Source organism: Halichondria panicea, chromosome 17 (assembly GCF_963675165.1).
Source record: "Halichondria panicea chromosome 17, odHalPani1.1, whole genome shotgun sequence".
NCBI lineage: Eukaryota > Metazoa > Porifera > Demospongiae > Suberitida > Halichondriidae > Halichondria > Halichondria panicea.
The window spans coordinates 4638050-4658236 of NC_087393.1; the positions used below are offsets into that span (position 1 = coordinate 4638050).

The 20187-nt window shown below is 42.2% G+C and overlaps 5 protein-coding genes across 10 annotated transcripts in view; 4 read left to right on the forward strand and 1 right to left on the reverse strand.

Annotated features, from left to right (window-relative positions):
* The window catches only part of LOC135351292 (integrator complex subunit 1-like), a 62107-nt gene extending 45169 nt beyond the window's left edge, over positions 1–16938 (reverse strand). The window contains exons 1-13 of the mRNA XM_064550263.1: positions 16789–16938; positions 16398–16721; positions 15893–16227; positions 15382–15632; positions 14797–14989; positions 14508–14647; positions 14169–14310; positions 13779–13961; positions 13072–13379; positions 12773–12930; positions 11949–12176; positions 11324–11567; positions 10776–11112 (exon numbers count right to left, since the gene is read on the reverse strand). Of these exons, the coding sequence (XP_064406333.1) occupies positions 10776–11112; positions 11324–11567; positions 11949–12176; positions 12773–12930; positions 13072–13379; positions 13779–13961; positions 14169–14310; positions 14508–14647; positions 14797–14989; positions 15382–15632; positions 15893–16227; positions 16398–16721; positions 16789–16831 (2886 nt within the window). The 5' untranslated portion in view covers positions 16832–16938. The remainder of the gene's footprint in view (positions 1–10775; positions 11113–11323; positions 11568–11948; positions 12177–12772; positions 12931–13071; positions 13380–13778; positions 13962–14168; positions 14311–14507; positions 14648–14796; positions 14990–15381; positions 15633–15892; positions 16228–16397; positions 16722–16788) is intronic.
* Positions 157–1155, forward strand: LOC135351304 (ponticulin-like protein H). The gene is made up of 3 exons (XM_064550281.1): positions 157–296; positions 355–606; positions 692–1155. The coding sequence occupies exons 1-3, from the start codon at positions 248–250 to the stop codon at positions 814–816; spliced, it is 426 nt and encodes a 141-aa protein (XP_064406351.1). The 5' UTR covers positions 157–247; the 3' UTR covers positions 817–1155.
* Positions 3469–5166, forward strand: LOC135351302 (uncharacterized). 3 transcript variants are annotated; one of them, XR_010399428.1, is made up of 4 exons: positions 3469–3559; positions 3613–4191; positions 4251–4446; positions 4505–5166. XR_010399428.1 is itself a non-coding variant. In XM_064550278.1 (3 exons), the coding sequence occupies exons 1-3, from the start codon at positions 3511–3513 to the stop codon at positions 4355–4357; spliced, it is 735 nt and encodes a 244-aa protein (XP_064406348.1). In that variant the 5' UTR covers positions 3469–3510; the 3' UTR covers positions 4358–5166. The 3 variants fall into 3 exon arrangements, 1 of the variants encoding a protein (XP_064406348.1); XR_010399427.1 differs by having other exon boundaries at positions 4519–5166; XM_064550278.1 differs by having other exon boundaries at positions 4251–5166.
* Positions 5634–7622, forward strand: LOC135351301 (uncharacterized). 4 transcript variants are annotated; one of them, XM_064550276.1, is made up of 4 exons: positions 5634–5764; positions 5827–6297; positions 6346–6423; positions 6478–7622. In XM_064550276.1, exons 1-4 carry the CDS (start codon positions 5722–5724, stop codon positions 6633–6635), a joined length of 750 nt encoding a protein of 249 aa, XP_064406346.1. In that variant the 5' UTR covers positions 5634–5721; the 3' UTR covers positions 6636–7622. The 4 variants fall into 4 exon arrangements, with proteins under 4 accessions (XP_064406346.1, XP_064406345.1, XP_064406347.1 ...); XM_064550275.1 differs by having other exon boundaries at positions 5827–6423; XM_064550277.1 differs by having other exon boundaries at positions 5827–6423; positions 7404–7622.
* Positions 16905–20175, forward strand: LOC135351297 (pleckstrin homology domain-containing family A member 4-like). Its single transcript, XM_064550267.1, has 6 exons — positions 16905–17225; positions 17500–17646; positions 17986–18021; positions 18477–18557; positions 18867–18937; positions 19082–20175. Exons 1-6 carry the CDS (start codon positions 17034–17036, stop codon positions 20046–20048), a joined length of 1494 nt encoding a protein of 497 aa, XP_064406337.1. The 5' UTR covers positions 16905–17033; the 3' UTR covers positions 20049–20175.
* Positions 20176–20187: the final 12 nt, after the last annotated feature.

The window sequence follows — 20187 nt, forward strand, 5'->3', positions numbered from 1 at the left end:
ATCTGCACACTTGGTGATAACAACTCACAAAATGCTGATATCAGCACTTAATAAAAAGCAATAATAAGGCTTGGAGTGATTACTAAATACCCTGAAACTGAAGACAATAAAAACTGCACCAAGTGCAATAACTATCATTGTCCAGTGTGCGTACACAAGTACACATGTATCAGCATATTATTAAGATGGTCACAAGAACTCTTGCTACTGATATAGCTAGTACAAGTAAAAGAGGTTGTTGAATAAGATGCACTACATCATCTGCTTACTGGCTTTGCTCTACTGTCAGACTAATGGTAGGTGGACTAAAACTGTGTCAGTGTGTATTGTTAAATGATGGTTTCTTTATTGCAGCAATAACTACAAAGACTGTCTGCCCAAGTTCAAGTCTCACCCTCACCCCATCCTCACACCGTATGCTCACCCCCACCACCACCCCCACCCCCACCCCCACCCCCACACCTCCACCCTCAACGTCTCTACCTCCTGCTACTACCGACACAGATCCTGCTCGTGCAACTGATAGTGCATGGATAGTGCTACCAGTGATGCTAATAGTAGTCTGTGCTGCTTTATTGACAGTGATTAAAGTAACATCTCGATCAGGTATACTAAAATATGCACAATAATTTATGTACGCTACACTAAACTGAACATCTTACGTATACAATTATTTACATTTAATATGCAGTTCCTGAAAATCAAGAAATGGAAATGGACCCAATGACAGATGAGAATGAAGCATATGGCCAGCTGGGGAAGAAGCTAGGTCACCTGACTATCACTCTTTTGGCTACATGGACGAGACAGACTTGACTATTGCAGCCACACAAACCCCGGCCGACCTAATAACAGTCAGTAATGACACAAACTATTACGAGATTGAGGACGAGATAGGAATGACAACAAATAAAGCTTATGCTGGGACTAGAGTCACGGATGTTGAGGTTGCAACTGACGCTAACAAGTTGAGTGGGACAGCAGAAATGGCAATGATAAGAAATGAAGCTTATGCTGTGACCAGAGATACAGTCCCAGACGTTGAGCATGAGGACTACTATTATGAGTATGTAGGACCTCTTGAAATGTCTAACATGTGATTTTTAATTTTTTACAATAACAAACAATACAAAAACGTTTGTGTGACATAAAGACTGGCTTGATTCATAAAAAGTCCAACTGCATGCATGCATCCCGTAAATTATAAGAGTAGATCTGCTTGACAAGATTGACAGTACTATACTAAACGCATGCAGGTGTAACATAATAATTTTATGACAGATTGCATAATGAAAGCGGTGCTGATGCCTCGGTGGAGATGCCAAAGCTACATAACATAAAGCTACTAATAGCTTGTATACACATGATGAACATTTTTACGTTAATTATGCTGCATGAACTCAAAGAGTGGGTAATGATCGACCATGATTGTTGTTAAAAACGATCGATGCCAAAAGTTTAAGTCTAAAATTAATGGCTGCATCAGTAGAGCCTTGCAGCTCTTTTCTCACTCTTGCAGCTACCAATAGCTAGCGTTCTAGTGAAGAGCTAACTACTAAGTAGAGTAGCAACACTCGGTAAACAAGTTTGGCTACGTGCTCTTCTGAAAAGGCTGCAATGGCATTTCAAGTAAGCAAAACTAGGCATAACTCGAGAACGAAGCATTATTTTGCAAATCCAAGTAAACATGACTAGAAGCCTATAAAAACTCTTACTTGCACTTGATTGATCCTTGAGCAGCTGTAGCAGTCTACACAGACAGACACACAGTCAGCTTTACCGTATCCCTCGTGCGGCTACGCCTCGAGGCATAATAATTCTATTGTTGTTTTTTATTTACAAGAAATGAGCTAAAGAACACAAGCAATAATGCAGGTACAAACCGTATTCGATAAAACACATATAATTATATTTTAATTATTTCAGAAGTGGTTTCCTACCAAGCTAGCTACACATTATAAAGTATGAAGACATCAACACTACCCCAATATAACTAGGTCAAGGACTACAACTCAAGAGCCCCTCTATACTACCATCGAGGAATCATCCAGTAGCCTAACACAGAGCAACGACTATTGGAACATAACAAGAGATGTGCAAGGGAAAACCATGACAACAAACGAAGCATACGGCACAACCAAGCAACCACAAATGGCCCAGCTAATCTACGACTATATTGCCAATCCTTCAGCTGTATCACATGACCCACCCACGATAAAGAACCAGGCCTATGGTGATGTCATAGCATGTGACGTTAGCAAGTTCAGTTGGGCAGCAGAAGTGGAAATGATAAGAAATGAAGCCTATGTTGGAGTGATACAGTCGAGTTCTGACACTGACCCCTCAATACCCACCATAGAGAATGAGGCATACACTAGTGTGACTGCTAACACTGAGCCTGAACAAATTTATGACTAAGTTAGACCTTCTATTTGAGATCCATTTTTGTATGTATTGCGTGCAAAATTGTCGGTATACCCCAAAAAATCACAGCATATAGCTACTGTATGAACTAAGGACAGGAACTATAGTAACTGCTTTGTTACTTGACACGTGTATCATATAACTCAACCTACATATATTAATAGCATGCAATGTAAATATGGCATGTGAGCCAGATGTGCCATGGGATTTAGATTAACTACTGTATACGTATTACAACATTTAACGAGCATCAATCAAACATATATGCACAAATTGCAGGTATTTATGGTGGCTTTGCAAAAAAATAGCCAATAATGTACTGTCACGGTTTGAAATGTATAGATGTCATAATTAAATTATTTTTGTTTATAATTATTATAATAAATATGCATTACACAATAAGTCCTGCAGCATATGAAAAGCCAGTACTAACCCTAGTTTTGGTCACATCCAACTCCCATGTAAAGCAACGTGCATACATTGCTATACCGGTGCCTAGTATATGACATCACAATCCTCCAGTTCACAGATGATCACAAGGTCTCAAATTTCTGCTGATTTGCCTCACTCGCAAAATATTATAATAATAAAATTATTATAGTCACACTGATAATTTATCGTGCCTCATAATTCGTACGTCGAAAATAGAGCTAATTGACAAGAAAGAGACAAAGGCAGAAACATGCAATATCTGTTAATTGGGCCAAATTTAGGCACTTTCCGTAATGGTGATGGTATACTCATATGATTATGACTGCTAAATAACACTGACATAATTATAACTAGGTATGTGTGTTTTAGATTGTAAGCATGCCTTGTAAGCGATACTATACAAATGTATTCCATAGGATTTGATCTACAGAGTATATTTGAGATACTATAGTAGATGGATTCTGTAATTATGAGTGTGGCTATAAATTATAAGGCACAATTAGCGTGAGAGATTGACAAAAGACAATCAAACACCGAAACTAAACCAACTAGTGTAATAACTATTGTCCACATTGTGTGTACATGCACTATAGTATACACATGTACCAGCATTATCAAGGTGGTCATGCTACTGGTAGAGAGCTGTTGAATAAGATGCACTACATCATCTGCTTACTGGCTTTGCTCTACTGTCAGACTAATGGTAGGTGGACTAAAATTGTGTCAGTGTGCATTGTTAAATATGATGTACTATAGCTCAGCAATGTCTTTGTGCAACTAATGGTAACAGGGATCTACCAAACTTTGTCAGACCAGGAGGTGGGCTAGAGCCACGGTTTAGAGACAACCCAATCCAGGTCATCATCACTAGCTACAGGTTCGACTGCTGTGGAGTGGTGACTGAGTGGAGAGCCTTAGTGGAGAAGTTTACTGATCAGTCCTATACCATCTTCTTCCAAGTGTGGAGACCCAACTCCCCCTCACCCATGGACACTGATGGCTGCTACACTATGCAAGGCACTAACTATTTCTCACCAATCTCACTTGGTGATCGTGGCACTGATGACAGAGGAATAGTGACTGGGGTACCACTAGAGAGTGAGAGGATTGAGGTCCAACCAGGAGATGTGGTCGGGTTCTATCTGGAGAGTAGTATAAGAATTGATGATGGTATCCAGTTTGCTAGAGATGCAAATCTGTACACTGATGAGACAGTTTGGTTTGCTACTGGTTCACTGACTCCTCGCCCTGAGGCAACTTGCATGTATCCTGTCGGCACATCTGGTCTACTCAGTTCCTCCACTAACCTAGCTCCACTCATCACAGCAACTGTTTGTGAGTTCATTACAACACAAGCAATGTTATGGAATTTATACCTTTTTATATAATTATAGCAACTGCTGCCTGTCCTATAACTGGAAGGACACACCCCCACCCCCACACCCTCAACATCTCCACTTCCTGCTACTACCGACACAAATCCTGCTCGTGCAACAGATAATACAGTGTATGCGTGGATAGTGCTACCAGTGATGCTAATAGTAATCTGTGCTGCATTATTGACAGTGACCAAAGTAATATCTCGATCAGGTGTGTTAACGACTTATTAAACTGCACATGCATCTTATACGTACATCAGTATTCATAGTTTACATTATGCAGTTCCTAACAATCAAGAAGTGAAAATGGACCCAATAACAGACGAGAACGAAGCATATGGCCAGATGGGGGAAGAAGCTATGTCACCTGACAACCACTCTTATGACTACATGGACGAGACAGACTTGACTATTGCAGCCACACAAAACCCAGCCTACCTAACAACAGTCAGTGATGACACAAACTATTACGAGAATGAGGACGAGACAGAAAAATCTGTAATGAAAGCAAATGAAGCTTATGCTGTGACCAAAGAGACAGCCACAGATGTTGAGGTTGCAACTGGCGCTAACAAATTGAGTAGGACAGCAGAAATGGCAATGATAAGAAACGAAGCTTATGCTGTGACCAGAGATACAGTCACAGATGCGGAAGATGTGGACAATTATGAGTATGTAGGAGCTCCTGAAATTCCTAACATGTGATTTCAATTTTGTACAATACTTTGTGTGACACGAACAGAGTAATGACCCATATAAGTCAAATTGCATGCATCCCATAAATTATAAGAGTATCAAATAATTATGATTGTCAAGATTGACAGTACTATATTAAACGCATGCATGCAGGTGTAACACAATAGTTACGACAGATTGCATAAGAAACATGTACATAATTGTTATTAAGCATAGTTTCTGCATGAACTACAGATTGGGTGCGAAGACATTGACAATTCCGGAAGGTTTATAGTCATGCATTGAATATTTAAACATGCAGTGCTATCTGCATGCAGACAGAGTGTCTATAACTTTTTTATGGTTTATTGGCAAAACACATCAAACTAAAACTGTTACCAGCTAGTACACGCATACTGAGCAAAATATACACAAGTTAACGTAACTTAATGAGGGGAATATTTAGCAGGAAGATAAATAACACTTTATATGGCGCACTTGTTGTCAAGGTGAGCCGGAAGTTTATGTGTACTTAGCAATTACACAAGTTATATAACTAATGAGGGGGACAGTTAGTGCGAAGATAACCCTTTTATGGCATCTGTTTTCAGGGTGAGGCTAACAAATCGTTATACGTAGGTGGTATAGACAAACAAATTGGTTGTCGGTGCATGCCCTAATGCATGTACAAAGCACAAATCTAATATGGAATTAGTGGTACACTGCACGTACATACACATCCCTTCAACTGACTGCAGAAGTATAAAATGCAAGCTTTTGAATATTTACCTATAGCTTCAAATAGTCAAAAATGATGCTTCTACTTATGATACTGTTTTGCTCAGGCATTAAAGGTAAGTAACATTGTTATAGTACGTAAGCACAGCTAAAGGTTACACGCTATAATTGTCTGCAGGTGAGGAGCATCTTCTTGCTAGCAACGGCACTAGACCTCTACCAATATTTATCAGACCGCACGGTATGATGGCTCATCGTTTCATGGAGAACCCCATCCAGGCTATCATCACTAGCTACAGGTTCGACTGCTATGGAGTGGTCACTGAGTGGAGAGCCTTTGTAGAGGGGAGTGGTGGTGCTCACTTTAAAGATCAACCTTACACCATCTCTTTCCAAGTGTGGAGACCCAACTCTCCCTCACCCGTGGACACTGATGGCTGCTACACTATGCAAGGTACTAACCATTTCCCATCCATTCCACTTGCTGATGATAGAAGTGCTGACAGAGGAATAGTGACTGGGATACCACTAGAGAGTGAGAGGATTGAGGTGCAACCAGGAGATGTGGTCGGGTTCTATCTGGAGAGTAGCCACATGAGGGATAGCAACCACGACGGAATCCAGTTTGCACCTGATTCTACTTACAAAAGTGAAGCTGTTTGGTATGTTACAGGCAGCTATAATAAAGGTCCTACAGATTGTCCATTCCCCGTTGGCCCAAAGAGGGTGCTCTCCAGTTCAACCAATCGAGCTCCTCTCATCACGGCAACAGTTTGTAAGTTAATAACGTTTTTAACATATCACTTTTACAACAATTGCTTTATTTTAGCAACTACCAATTGTCAGCGTATTTCTATTGCCGTCCCATCTACCACACCCCCACTACAAGCTTCTACTACCACACCCACAGAACCACTACCAGCGTATGCAGTGGGGCTGTATGTAACGATAGCAGCAACAACAGTCGTCATACTCGTTTTTTACTAGTGCTGTTTGCAGCTACAAAGATTAATAAAAGTCGTAGAAGAAATAATCAAGCTCAGAGAGCCCCTAGGCAACACGATGAAGCAATTACAGTAGTACAAACAGAGGAAGTAAATATGGTACCCATACACGTACATTCAGAAGCCAGTACACCAGTTGAAGTTGATCCAACATCAACAGCAAAGAACAAGGCATACGGAATGTTTACAGAGACCAATTCGACCTCAGACTACACATACTGTTACGCTAATGACACTCCTAGCTGCAACGATATTACGACAACAGCTGACAAGACCGGCAGCACTACAGATCATCATAACACCGAGGAAATTCATTCATATGACAATAAATGAATCATACCTACGTACAATGATTAATTAGCGTAATTATAGTAGCTAAATTTGACCAAACTTATACATACAGTAGAACCTTGATTATCCGGACACCTTGGTTCCAGAAGCAGGCCGGATAAGTGAATATGCCGGATAATCGAATATATAAACCACGCCTTGATCCATCCACTTTATTGATAAACAGCAGTGCCACATGGTTGTCTGCGCAAGAGTAATGTGCGGTTGACGCAAATATGCGTCATCCGCAGTTAACAGCTTATTCCTTAATGACGCAAATTTGCGTCAACCGCGGGGAATCGGTTAAGGTTGTGTGTTGCTCTTATAATAATTATGTGAATGCGTCAAACGTTTGTTCGGTAAAAATTAACATTCTCCATGTACTGTATGCTTGTGACTTGGTGTTTTGTTTTCTGTGCAGAATTCAGACAATCTTTGTGCCAGACCAGTACAGACTGTATTTTCTATGTGATGTTGAACAAGAGCCAACGTGCGAGCTAAGTGTATTCTTTGGACTCAACGAACAAAATTGAACCCTTTGGCACATGTATAATTATAATCTCATTTTAGTGCTGCTATGATGTTTTGTTTCTTTGCTGCTATACTTTTGTGGATGTGTTTTAACTTGATACAGCTGTGATCAATAGTCCTATTCGTTTAAGAGCCTGGAATTTTGATTGCTATTTGAACGCCCACTAACTACTTCCTGTATAGCTTCCGCAGTAAAATTGTGCTGAGCTGGCACACCCTTTTACATTGAAGTCATTGTAAAATCAATGTGTTTTTGCAGCCTCTGCATTCTGCAATGCATGCGCTATTATTCTAAATAAAGAAAGTTTATGAAATATTGAAGTAAGAGCTACACAATGGTTTTTGTCCCAGAGAGTGTTTGTCAACTGTCAGTGAGCTAGCTGGTCTCTTAAACGAATAGGACTATTTGAATGTAGCCTCCTTCGCAGCCTCTCCTTTTTCTGTTCTTTGTCATAGTTCAATAAGATAAAATACGGGACTAATTGGAGGAACAAAGAAAGAAAGAAGGAAGAGACTAAGAAAAAGGAGAGCCTGCCTTGCTAAGTCGCGTGACGGTAGACGAGTGGTAGACGAGTGAAAATGAACGTGGGCAATCACTAGCTGGGCGGAGCCTGACAGAGCAAAAAGCTACAGCATGCCTACGCATTGCAAACTCTAAATAAAAGCTGTTAGCATCGTAGATAGTAAGCCAGAATCAACATCGTAGACGAGGGCTTACCTAGTAAAGACTAAAGAGACTAAATATCTAAATTTAGCTCAGTTTTTTTTCCTGAGTTCAGAACAGACCCACTTGATTAGTAGATATAATTATTACAGCAGTATAGTCTACTCTACTCTAGTCTTTCATACTTCCTCTACTGACTAAAGGTCTCACGAAGGCTGACTCTACTGCACTGTACTGTACTGTTCATAACAGATTATGTTCCTGGTAAATGCGCTCCAAGTACTGTGTGGGAGGACAGTTATTGAGGTTTTCTCTCGCCCACGCTCGTTAAAATTTGTCTACGTCAGTAGGGGATCACGCGACTTAGCAAGGCAGGCTCTCCTTTTTCTTAGTTGCTTCCTTCTTTCTTTCTTTGTTCCTCCAATATTTCTCTTCTGTGACAAAGAACAGAAAAAGGAGAGGCTGCGAAGGAGGCTAATTTGAATGGTGAATGCATGTTTTATGCATACTATACACCCTATACAGAGATATATACACCTTAAAGGTGTAAATATTGAGCATGTAGTTTACACCCTAGGGGGTAGTTTTTAAAGCGTATGTGATACCCATTTTGGGGTGTACATATACACCCCTGTTTTAACAGTGTGCAGACACAATAATAAACAAACTGTAAATTGTTTTAGGAATATAAAGCATTATTTATAAATCCATTTACACATACTAGCTGCCAAGAATGAGCTCTTGCTAGTCCTGTCTCCACCCTAGTTATCACCTAGCTATAGTATCACATGTCAGAGCAGTAGCTATTAAAACAAGTCAAGAAAACACTTCTCTGCAAAAATGTTTCAACTAAGTGCTCTACTGTTTCTATTAACACAAGCAGCCACTACATTATGCATCAATGGAGGCAAGTGCACATCATATAGACATGTACTGCACGCACACACACAGGCTGAATAATCGGCAACAAGTCATGCATGCAGTGATGGGCCCAGTATTTCGAAGTGGTGACTACTTCAATTTTAAATCTCAATTCATTTAACATTTCTATATTATGTAGTAAACTAACTAAGGCTAAGAGGTAACTATTTTGTCCATAGGTGGTTAGTGCCATATGCAACCATCACATGCAGACCAGTGTGGGCACATCCCTGGTCACTGTCTTCCCCTAACCCCACCTTTACAGTGTCAATGTTTAACAATTAAATCATGGTACCCCCCCTCCCTCCCGTTTACAACAGTATCCTTACTGCACATTTCTCATATATCTACAGCTTGTATCAATTGCTCTACTTCTGTTGAGTCAGCAGAAGCGGACCTAACAACCACACCCGACACTCACTTGTTGGTTACGAACATGGGTCTCCTAGCAGTCGTGATAATGCTACTAATGCTACTCGTGGCACTACCAATACTGGTCGGCTGTATTTGTCTGGTCATAAAGAGCAACAGGCATATGAACCCAGAGAACGACTATCCAGAAAAGAACTCGTCCAGTGCATAGTTACTATTGTTACAGTACCATAATTATTGTCTATATGAACGGCAAATTATTACTCGTGTAAAAAATGCCCACATTTTTCCACTATTGTATATTAATTGTGAAATGATTCGTTAATCCATTAATCTGCTGCCTATAAAGGGAATTTCCCTTTATTGTAAAGTCATACCATAATAATAGTGGATTATGTTTGTACGTATAGCCTCGATTCCAGCCGCAAAGAGAAAGGCGGCCTGGTATACCTTGCATGCGCATGCGTGAAATATTGACAGCAATTTCATCATACAAATTGTAAAAAAATGGACAAAGTTACAAAAACGTATGACAATGTGACCACAATGGCAGCTAGCTTTCAGAGACACTAATCAAAGTAGAATAATTATGCAGCAGTGTTGCTTCTTCTAGCTCTGTTTATCAAAGAGACAGTTCAAGAAGGCCTCCCAGACAGCTAGAGCTGCCAGCTAGGAAGAGTGGTGGACTTTTTAATACATCAGTAGATCTTGAGTGAATAACTTCCTGAGTGTCGAGTTACAGCTTATTAAAAGTTTTCAGGAGTGATCATTAGCTTCTTTATCTTCAGCAATGACTTCTTGTCGAACATAAAGGCAAGATTTGGTAACAGAAGACTTGCCTGGTCCATATTACCACAGCCTCATCAGAGGACCCACAGGAACACATCATGCCTTTCCTATAACATCTGTAGCCTTACAGTGTAGGGTGTCGTTAAGTAGAGATTTTGCTTGATACAATAAAGGGCGTAAGAACTCAGTCATCTTTGCACAAATAAGTTCTATGTAACGGACTGTAACTTCAGAATACAAATAGTATACGGTTTATTTTACTGACAGTATCCACAAATACACGGATTACCCCCCTTTTTGGGGTAATGTACGCATATGCGCATACAAGGCATACCAGGCCGCCTTTCTCTTCGCAGCTGGAATCGAGGCTACTTCGTATGGTGCACGAAAATTTGTTTGAAAATCAAAACTACGAAATTATTAAGTCCTACGCCACCATTCTGAGCTGTACAAAAAATTAGGGGACAAAAATGTGCACCAACGAAATTACCCTATACAGCTAGTAGTTACTCTAACCTTATCTTTGGCCGATTTCTTCCTCTTGTAATGCGTACGATGAGACAGCGAATCAGATTCTCCCGAGTCCAGCCCACCCCCTCCTCCGCTCTTGTCCTGGTATCCGGCCATCAGAAACTCACAGAGACACGGCACAGGCAGCACCTCAAGGGAACTATGGCTGCCCTCCACAAGATCAGTCAGCCATTTCATGGACTCCATTGTTCCCTGTCTTCTTATTATGTCCAACAGGAAGTCGGGTGAGCGTGAGAGGCAGAGGGTGTTGCCGAGACGGAGGGTGCGGTTTACCGTCTTTATGAGCTCGATGACTGGCGGGGGTATGCGGCGAGCGGGTCCTCTGTGTGTGTGTGTGTGTGTGCGGGGGTGGGGGTTAAGTAAGGGCAAGGGTCTCTTATGTGCAGTACGGCACACAGTACACAGTCCTATCTTAATTAAGACAATTATACGAAACGATATTGCAACACAGGCATGTAACAATGCACACACACCACACCCACCATACCACACCCACCATACCACACACCACACCCATCTCCGGCCATACTCACTTTGGACTGAGCTGTGTGAGCTGATTCAATAGATAACTGTTGCCCTCGGTAATGGTGGCAGCACCCGCTGAAGAAGATGCAAGGTGATTCTCGTACTCCAAGATGCCCTCTTTCTCTCTCTTCAACACCTGGGCCTCTTTAATGAGGACGTTCTCCCGTGACTCTGCCACGCCCCCCTCCCCCTCCGAGAGACTCATGGACGTGGGAAATGTGTACGTATTGGTCATCACCATTTCCATCAGGCCTGGACAAGGGTGGTAACAGTATATCCATAGTTATACAATTATCTTTATTGTGGAAATACTGAAAGAGAAATTAGCCTATCACTCATAGTACTTGTAGCACTTTGAAAGATTTGTTACACGCTCTTTAATAAGCCTAACATAACTTCACCTTCAACCTTGGTGAAATTACAATGGGTAGAAACATTTACTTTTTTACTGTAGGGTGACCCATGAACCATGAACTATCCAACGTGCTAGACGCAGTTGTAATAATGTAAGTGACAAGCTCTGGGAAAAGGGCTCAATTGGTGCAAGCTATGACTTTTACGTATACCAGATGATACAAGCATCTTCCTCTAATGTGTATTATGGGATGTATACTAGAAGCTACAAGCACTCACTTCTAAGCATGGGATGCTCGTTCCAACCGATGGCTCCGATGGTCTTGGGGTTGAAGGCGGCCAACACAAGTAGCAGAATCCACCCCTTCCAGTAGAGCTTGGATATGGCCAGTGAGGGGGGCTGGTAGTTGTCAGGCAGCTGTATGTTCGCTGGAGGTCTGTACGCACTGATGTCAAATATGGCACTGTACAGTTCCTTTCTCTCTATGTAGGGTAGCCGCGGTATATCTGTGTGTGTGGGGAGGGGGTGGGGTAACAGCTGTAGAATACGTACATCTTTCAAACCCAAACTGTAGGCATTCAAAAAACAGCTAGGGGTATATATTATATAGAGTTAGGCTGTCTACTTGAGTAAACTGTATCAGCTACTCACACAACACCCAACAAACACGCAGCAAGTTATAAGACCCATTGCAGCATTTTGACCTTAGAACAGTGTGCCAGTTATTTGATACTGTATAGCGGGCGATTTTAGAGAGCTACTATTTCCGTGGATTTCAACCAAGCCGCGACATTTTTAACCGTAAAAATGCATAAGATTTCAATATACAAGCTCGCTAAAAATAGTTTTCAGAAAAATATTAATTTGATCAATGATGATACTAAAGGTACGGCTGTTGAAAGATATTCAACTGCTACCCCCCCTCCCTCCGTTTAGTCAATGGTTCAGTGACTCTTTCAGCTGCCATAACTTGAATTCCGTGTATTCAATTTCACTGATTTTATGAAGCCCATAGTACTATTCAGTTCTCCCGCACTATTTACTGCGTGCCAATAAACTGCTTGTGGCACTCATTGCCATGTAATAACTACATACGCCGTACCTTCAGTGTGTGCGTTGGCTGCCCTGGCAACCAGCTTGTCGGCAATATCCATGGCATCTGCAGGCGCTAGAGGCAGTTCTCTGGTGAGTCCTATCACCAGCACTCTCATCAGAGTGTCCTCCTTCAGCGAGGCCTCTGTCATCAGGTGGTGGATCAGACTGAGCGTATGTGACGAAGATGTGTGTGTGTGTGTGTGGATGATGTTAAGGTACGATTAAGTTCATGTATAAATCTAAGGGCTGGCTTGTGCTCCTTTAAATACGTTTACAGCGCCTTAAAAAGTTACAATTTTGACTCACTTTCGATCTGCTTCAGGTGGCCAGTTGTCCTTGTTAGAATAAGCATCGGCTGACTCCAAGAAAAGTACCTTCTTGAGACAAGTCTTATAGTCCACTGGTTGGGGGCGGTACATGTTCGGGACAATGGTATGCATCCACCACACCCCATCGCGCTGGATCAGACCAAGAGAGTTAAAAAATTCCTGCAACTGTGTTACCATGGCTTTCTCCCCCTTAGAGTAGCCGTTGTAGGCCTCTCGAATAAGCATGTTGGCAGTGAGCATGCTCGAGCAGGTTATGAGGTCGGATATGGAGAGGGCGACTCTTTCCTGAGGAGGGGCGGCAAATGATGCGTTAGTGTACATGTGGTGTGTGTGTGTGTGTGTGTGTGTGGTGAGGGTGACTCTTTCCTGAGGGTAGGCAACAAATGATGCGGGGGGGGGGGCAGGTACGCATAGTGCATTTATGTGTATAACGTAATAAGCGTGCAAAACAAGCCAACAACAAATGAAACAAGCCTAAATGTATAATAAGGACAAAGGTGTGGCCAGATCCAAACTCAAGTCAAGTGAACTACAAATGATGATTACTATGTATAGCTATAACAGTATATAGAACATGAACACCTACTGCCAATAACAATTCACAACACGCAATAGGCTTTTTAACCTCATGAACAACTACAATTTATAATGACGATCAACACAGTACATGTAGGTTAGTCCCACCTTGTGCGTCTGCTCCAGCAGGGAGAACTCTTGCTCGTTCCTCTCCTGCATGAGGGCTCGGGAAAACACTACAAAGTTGAACTCGTTGCGAACGACTCGAACCACCTCCCTCAGAAACCCCCTCAGGGCTCGCAGGTAGTCCTCTTTACGAGTGAGGAACTCCTGGAACACAGTCCCTAACAGCTGTACGAAACAAAGTAACATGTGTGACATGTAGCTACGTACATTACATATATGTGTTAATTAAATGTCTCTCCAAAAGATGGCTGAAACAAGAAGGAATAACCCTCAAGCAAGGTAACACACAGTATCCATTAATGTGCCTTGGTAATTTTCGAAAATACAACCTACGAACATGTAGGTAGGGTATACACACATCTTTTTGCATACCTTTGCTGCCTCCTCCGGCCAGCTGTGTATCATCATGGAGATGAGTGCCATGTTACTGGGAGTGCGGAACTGACCCAGCTCATTGTTGACCACACCCTTCAGCACTGTTGCTAGGTTCCCAGGGTGACTCCCTATAAGCTCCCTGAATGCAGTGGAAGACATTTATGTCAGTTATAACTGAAAATGGTTGAAACTGAATCACCCAACATTTAAAATGGATGCAATGCTGCATTAAACCCAGGGTCTATTTGAACAGTAAAAAATAGCTCTTTTACAAGCTTAGGTAGAGTGGAATCATGGACTGGTGTCTAAAAGTTGTTTATCTCAACTTGTACTTACTTCATACAAGCCACGAATTGAGTTGATTTAGTCTTGAGACGGATATTGAGGAGGGCGTCGATAACGTTGAGGTCCTCTGGAGAGTGCTGGTGGCAGTTGATGGCCACCGTCATCAGGAGCTCATAGCACAACTTCACTAGCTGCAATGGAGGGAATGTGGGGGAGGGAGTGGAGGAGAGGAGTGAATATTGGACTTTCTAGTTAATGGTGTTCAGATAATTCTAATGTGTCCAGCAGATGCATGAATATGTAGCCATGGGGACATGGTAAATAAACACACAAAACCTACCTTGGGATTTTGGATCCAATGGTCAATCTTCTGTGCCACTAGTAGGCGGAGCTCCGGGAACCCAACAGCTGTGATGAGGAATCGTAGCAGGTTACGAGAGACATTGTCAGCTGGCATGTTGTGTCGAGTCAGCTGTTCACTGACCAGCTGGGTCACATGAGTACCCAGCGTACGACACGTGACAGGGGAGAATCTGAAGAGACAGCGGTTTTGCAAATTATATACCAGACTAAAGGGAAATAGTTGCACCAAGTGTACAAATTAGAAACACCATGTACATAGACAAATCTTTCCTTATATGGCCATAAAGAAATGTGATTGCATCAATTGTACACACACAGGATTGCACAACTTTCCTTGAGGCTGTAAAGAACATGGGTAATGTGTGTATTCGCTAATTAGGAGCTAGCTGCATGCAAAGAGGGGAAGCAGGAATCCTTCGCAGTTTCACAGTATAAAAGCGTTCATACTTAGACATGCATGGCTTAGTCGTGGTGACAAGCATTATGACTACTGGCAGAATCAACCAAGGCGTTTAGTACAGAAATACGACTAGTACAGGAATATTATAATAAATAAACAGACCTTGATTTGACTTCAACGTCTACTGAGGACTGTCTTTCACTCTCCACTTCTTCCACACCTCCACCCTCCTCACCACCCTCACTCTTCACACCCTCACCACTCACACTCTTCACACCCTCACTCTTGCTCGTGGGCACACTGGGTGTGGTAGTCGGCCGTGTTTGGAAAAGAGTACAGATGTTGTTCACTAAGCTCTTGCAGGGTTCAAGGTCTACCCACACACGGTCGCCAAGGGAATCCTCCACATACACCTGTCAACAAAACAAGACATAAAAGTACTATCTGAATTAGTACAGTACAGTAGCAACAAATTTGACAGACTTGTAACTACAACACTATATGTAACCAATTCAACGTGGTTGTGTTTTCTGGTCTTAAAATAAGCATGTACAAGGAGGATAATCAATTTTCAATAGTATCTATTCATAATCTACTGCATGCACAAGATATAAGTTGGTAATAAACTATATGACTGTACATATAATTATATCTATACATGCTGCACGCATACCTTAACAACAGATTCTGGCCAGTCAGACGAGTCCCTGAGGGCTACTAGCAACAGTTGAGCTACCAAAATGTACACCGAGGGATTGCTCTTGGCCTTGAAGATGACGGAGGTCTCTCTCTTTAGCACAGCCACGAGTCCCTCTATAATAGCGGGTGAGGAAAATATTTCCGGGAAATCTTTAGAGATTGTCGTGAGGGATGCATTGAGGGTTGAGTCTGGTTTGAGCCGAGATAGTTTCAGTTGCCTGAGGGAGCCGGCTAGGAATTTGGTGGCTTTGGAGCTATTGCCAGAGGTCATAGCCTCCTTGACTGCCGGGAGCAGCTCTCCTGGTCGCACTGTGTGAACAAGTATGTGTGTTGAAAGTTATAATTCACTCTGGACTATTGTTGTCATACTGAATGCAATTAATATTCACTTTATTTGTTGTTTTTTGGTTGTGTACTTTATTGCGTGTGTACGCAAGTTTACATAATTCTATAATTCTGAAGCTATTATAAATATTTACCTTCGATATAAGGTGCCCCACCCCCACTCAAGGAGGGGGAACTCCCTTGTAATGTCTTGCTAATAGCTCCAGGGCCAGTTTTCGAGGGTTGGCTTGAGCCCACTTGCGAGACTCGAATTGGATCGGAAAACAATCCCCCACCCCCCGAACTTTCCGAAGTTGTCCCTTTGAACTTTTTTGGAGGAGGTACGCTGGAGGCTGACGGACCAGAGGAGGGCGTTGTCTTGGACGGTTTCAAGTCATCTCGGTCCGGGTGTCTGAGGGTGGACTTTGAACCTCCAGATTTCGATCCTAAAGCAATGAGATCACCAGCGTGGAGGTGACCTACAGAATCGAGATATACAAATAATTCAAGCACCGATTTTTAAGAATCAAATTAATTTAAGCACACCTTTCCTATTTATAGTGGCACCACTTCTCTTGGAACCACTCATTTCCTACAGTGAGTCCCAGTGAACATGAGTCAACATGTAAAGAAATGGTATTAATTAACAACAAAAAAAGCACATGGCAATGGCAATGAAGTAATGGTGATCGCAAAGAAAGCTGAGTCAGCACATGTATTACAGTGTTTGTTTGTTGTTCGATAGTCGCCATATAAATAGCTAGCTACCGGTATATACACAACACGAACGGATGGATATAGTTCCTGTGAGAGTTAATGTCTGTTTGAGTGAGTCCGAAGATTCCGAGGGAGAAATGGCCTATAAAGAAGCACAGATACAAGGAGACTACTCTGGCTATGTCCCCCCTGAGGTTGTTGTCACTGACACAGCAACTGTCAGTCCTAGGAGAGCCTCTGCTCCGGTCACCAAGCCATCACAGAAGGTGAGTCTATCAGAACACAACACACCATACAATGTTGTACGTACGTGTAGTATGTGTACAGACATCGTGTCTAATAGCTAGTATCCTCCACCCACACACACACACACACACGCACGCACACACCACCCCCCCCACACACACACACACACACCACCCCACACGCACACCACCCCCCACATACACACACACACACACACACACCACCCCCCACATACGCGCACACACACACACCACCCCCCACATATGCACACACACACACACACACACACACAAGGGTGGACCTGTGAGACCAGAGAGCCCCACGGAAGTGCCTGTACAGGTTAGGGGTAACCTGCAAAAGATGGGCAAGAGATTGAAGGGATGGCATACTCGCTACTTTGAGATCCAAGGATCGCATATGTACTACTACAAGAACCACACGGTTGGTGAGATTATATTAATGGAATACTACAATGTTTCGCAAATGAAAAGCCTTTCCAAATGAGCCAAATCAGCAAAACTTTTGACATTTTGCGATCAAACTTTTGTGACCTGGCAAGGATCGTGGTGTCATACAAGTAACTGTGTATAGGTCTCTTTTTGCAAAGCCATTAGCACTGCATAATGTCCGACTATTTGGCTTAGGTAGATTCACTTTTTAAAACTTGAACGTTTTATAGAGCGTATAAAATGCTTGTACTAGCTGCTAGGCTCAGCTAGGCTCGATATGCACAATGCCTATTGTCTTGTACGTAAGTTAATGTTTTTTGTTGTTTCACAGAAAAAGGACTGTTTAGGAGAGATCAACTTGACCAAAGTAAGCAATCAGTACCTTGTATTAGTCATTACGTATTATATGAATTGAAATTGACTTTCACCCTAGTTATATCAAAACTGTTTACTTTGGGTAACTGCTCTAAATCACTTTCCTTCTAAGATGAGTATTGAGAAGCCTGCTCTACACACCACCTACATGTACTAGTGCTTGTGTTGACATTGACAGAGGGTCAGTATAGGAACCTACTTTCCTCCTACGATGAGTATTGGGAAGCCTGCTCTAGTGGGATACACTGCCTACTAGTGCTTGTGTTGACATTGGCAGAGGGTCAGTATAGGAACCTAAACACCTCTTTGATTAGTCTTTGAAGAAGGCCTGGAGTTTATTATCATCACAAATATTTCCTCCCAATAATAATTATTTTCATAATGTAATGTAGGTACATACTTCGCGATATACGTATTAGATTTTGTGTTATTATCTTTTCCTTTCAGTGTTTCTTTTGTGATGCCACATCAGCTGCTACGTTTGGACATGCGTTTGAACTTCGTACCACTGAGAGGTCACATTTTCTGGTAAGTTATTGCGTGATTGCATGCATAGCTACGTATCTTATCGTGCTGCGTCGTGTTTCAATCTAAACCTGGTAAATAATATAGGACATTGTATGCTGCCTCTAAGGCATTCAGAAACTGTTACTGTGCATCAACATACATGTAGAAGGTATACAACTTTGTACGAGATCTTACTGTACATGTATATACAAGTTGGTAAACTGTACATACAAGTTGGTAAACTGTGTACAAGATCTTACTGTACATGTTACTGTATATAAGTAAGGTTGATACTAGATCCTCCCTTCCACACACACACACACTTGTCAGGCCGCACGAAGCAAGGATGAGATGGTGCAGTGGGTGAGAGTCATCAGAAAGAACAAAGGAGGAACAGAACAGTAAGCCTTTGAGTACATGTTGCTAGTACTACACTGAGTCGTTGTTTACCCCCACAGTATTTATCACCTCTCTGTAATAATATAATATGTGCTTCCTTTGTAATAGTAATTATGTATTCACTGTGTGTGTGTCTATTTCTGTAGGGCTGTTGCTAAGAAACCTAAGCGGTGGGAATCGTTCAAACATGCACTGGCAATACAACCTCGTCGACCTGCCAGCAAACCTGAGATTGCCCCCAAGAAGAAAAACAGAAAATCTAAAGTCAACAAACTCCGAATCAGCCCAAGCAAGGATCGGTCACCTTCTCCCACCCCCTCACAGGGCGACGCACACACACCCCTCACACAACACACACACACGGAAGCACACTCCTCTCGTCCGATGTCCCTCACCGAACATGACTTTGAACAGGACACTCTGGACATCCTCGCTTCGTTCCAACCCTCTCGATCGCTACCAGCCACCCCTCTGACTGCAAAGCGCCCCATTAATTTCAACGAGTCCCCGTGTGATTCACCCACCTTCTCGAGAAAATCCATTGATTCTCCCGCGCTCACGATTGACAGTAAACTATCCACACCCTCACACTCTGTCACCACTTCCCCCGCCCACTCACCAGCTAAGAACGTTGTTGAAGAAACAGAAGGCACACCTCAAGTTGGGGAGGTTGAAGGAAAAACACCAAAGGAAGAAATACCAGAAACAGACGTGAAAACTGAAGAAAAAGAAATCGATGTAATTGTTAAGACAAAAGAAGGGCCAGTTGAAATACAGCCTGATATTCGAATTGAAGTGCCAGTTATAGCTATTGCCGAGAGCTCGATTTCAGAAGATGATCTTCTAAATACAGAAGATCAAAGTGAGGATGTTACCAAACCTACTATGGAGATCTCTAACCCCGAATGTTCAGTTCCTGTTGAATCCCCACCAGGACCTGTACTCGATTTCATGACCAAGAAGTACACCTGGGACAAGATTAGAGATGTGTTAGACTTTAACGAAGACAATGAAGTGAGGGATTACAGTATGCTCCCTCCTGAAGACCCTGTCTGGCTCAAGAAACCAACTAGTGTAGAGCAGCTTAGAGTGTTCTTGTTAAGTTGTCCGTAATGTTTTTGTAGTATTAATTTGGTTTGTAGTATAGGTTTTAGTGGACAAAATTCATACAGGTCTCATTTACTAACCATACATGACTGCATATATTATGTTTGTGGTTACCATTATTTTTTCACGTTTACCTGTTGAATTA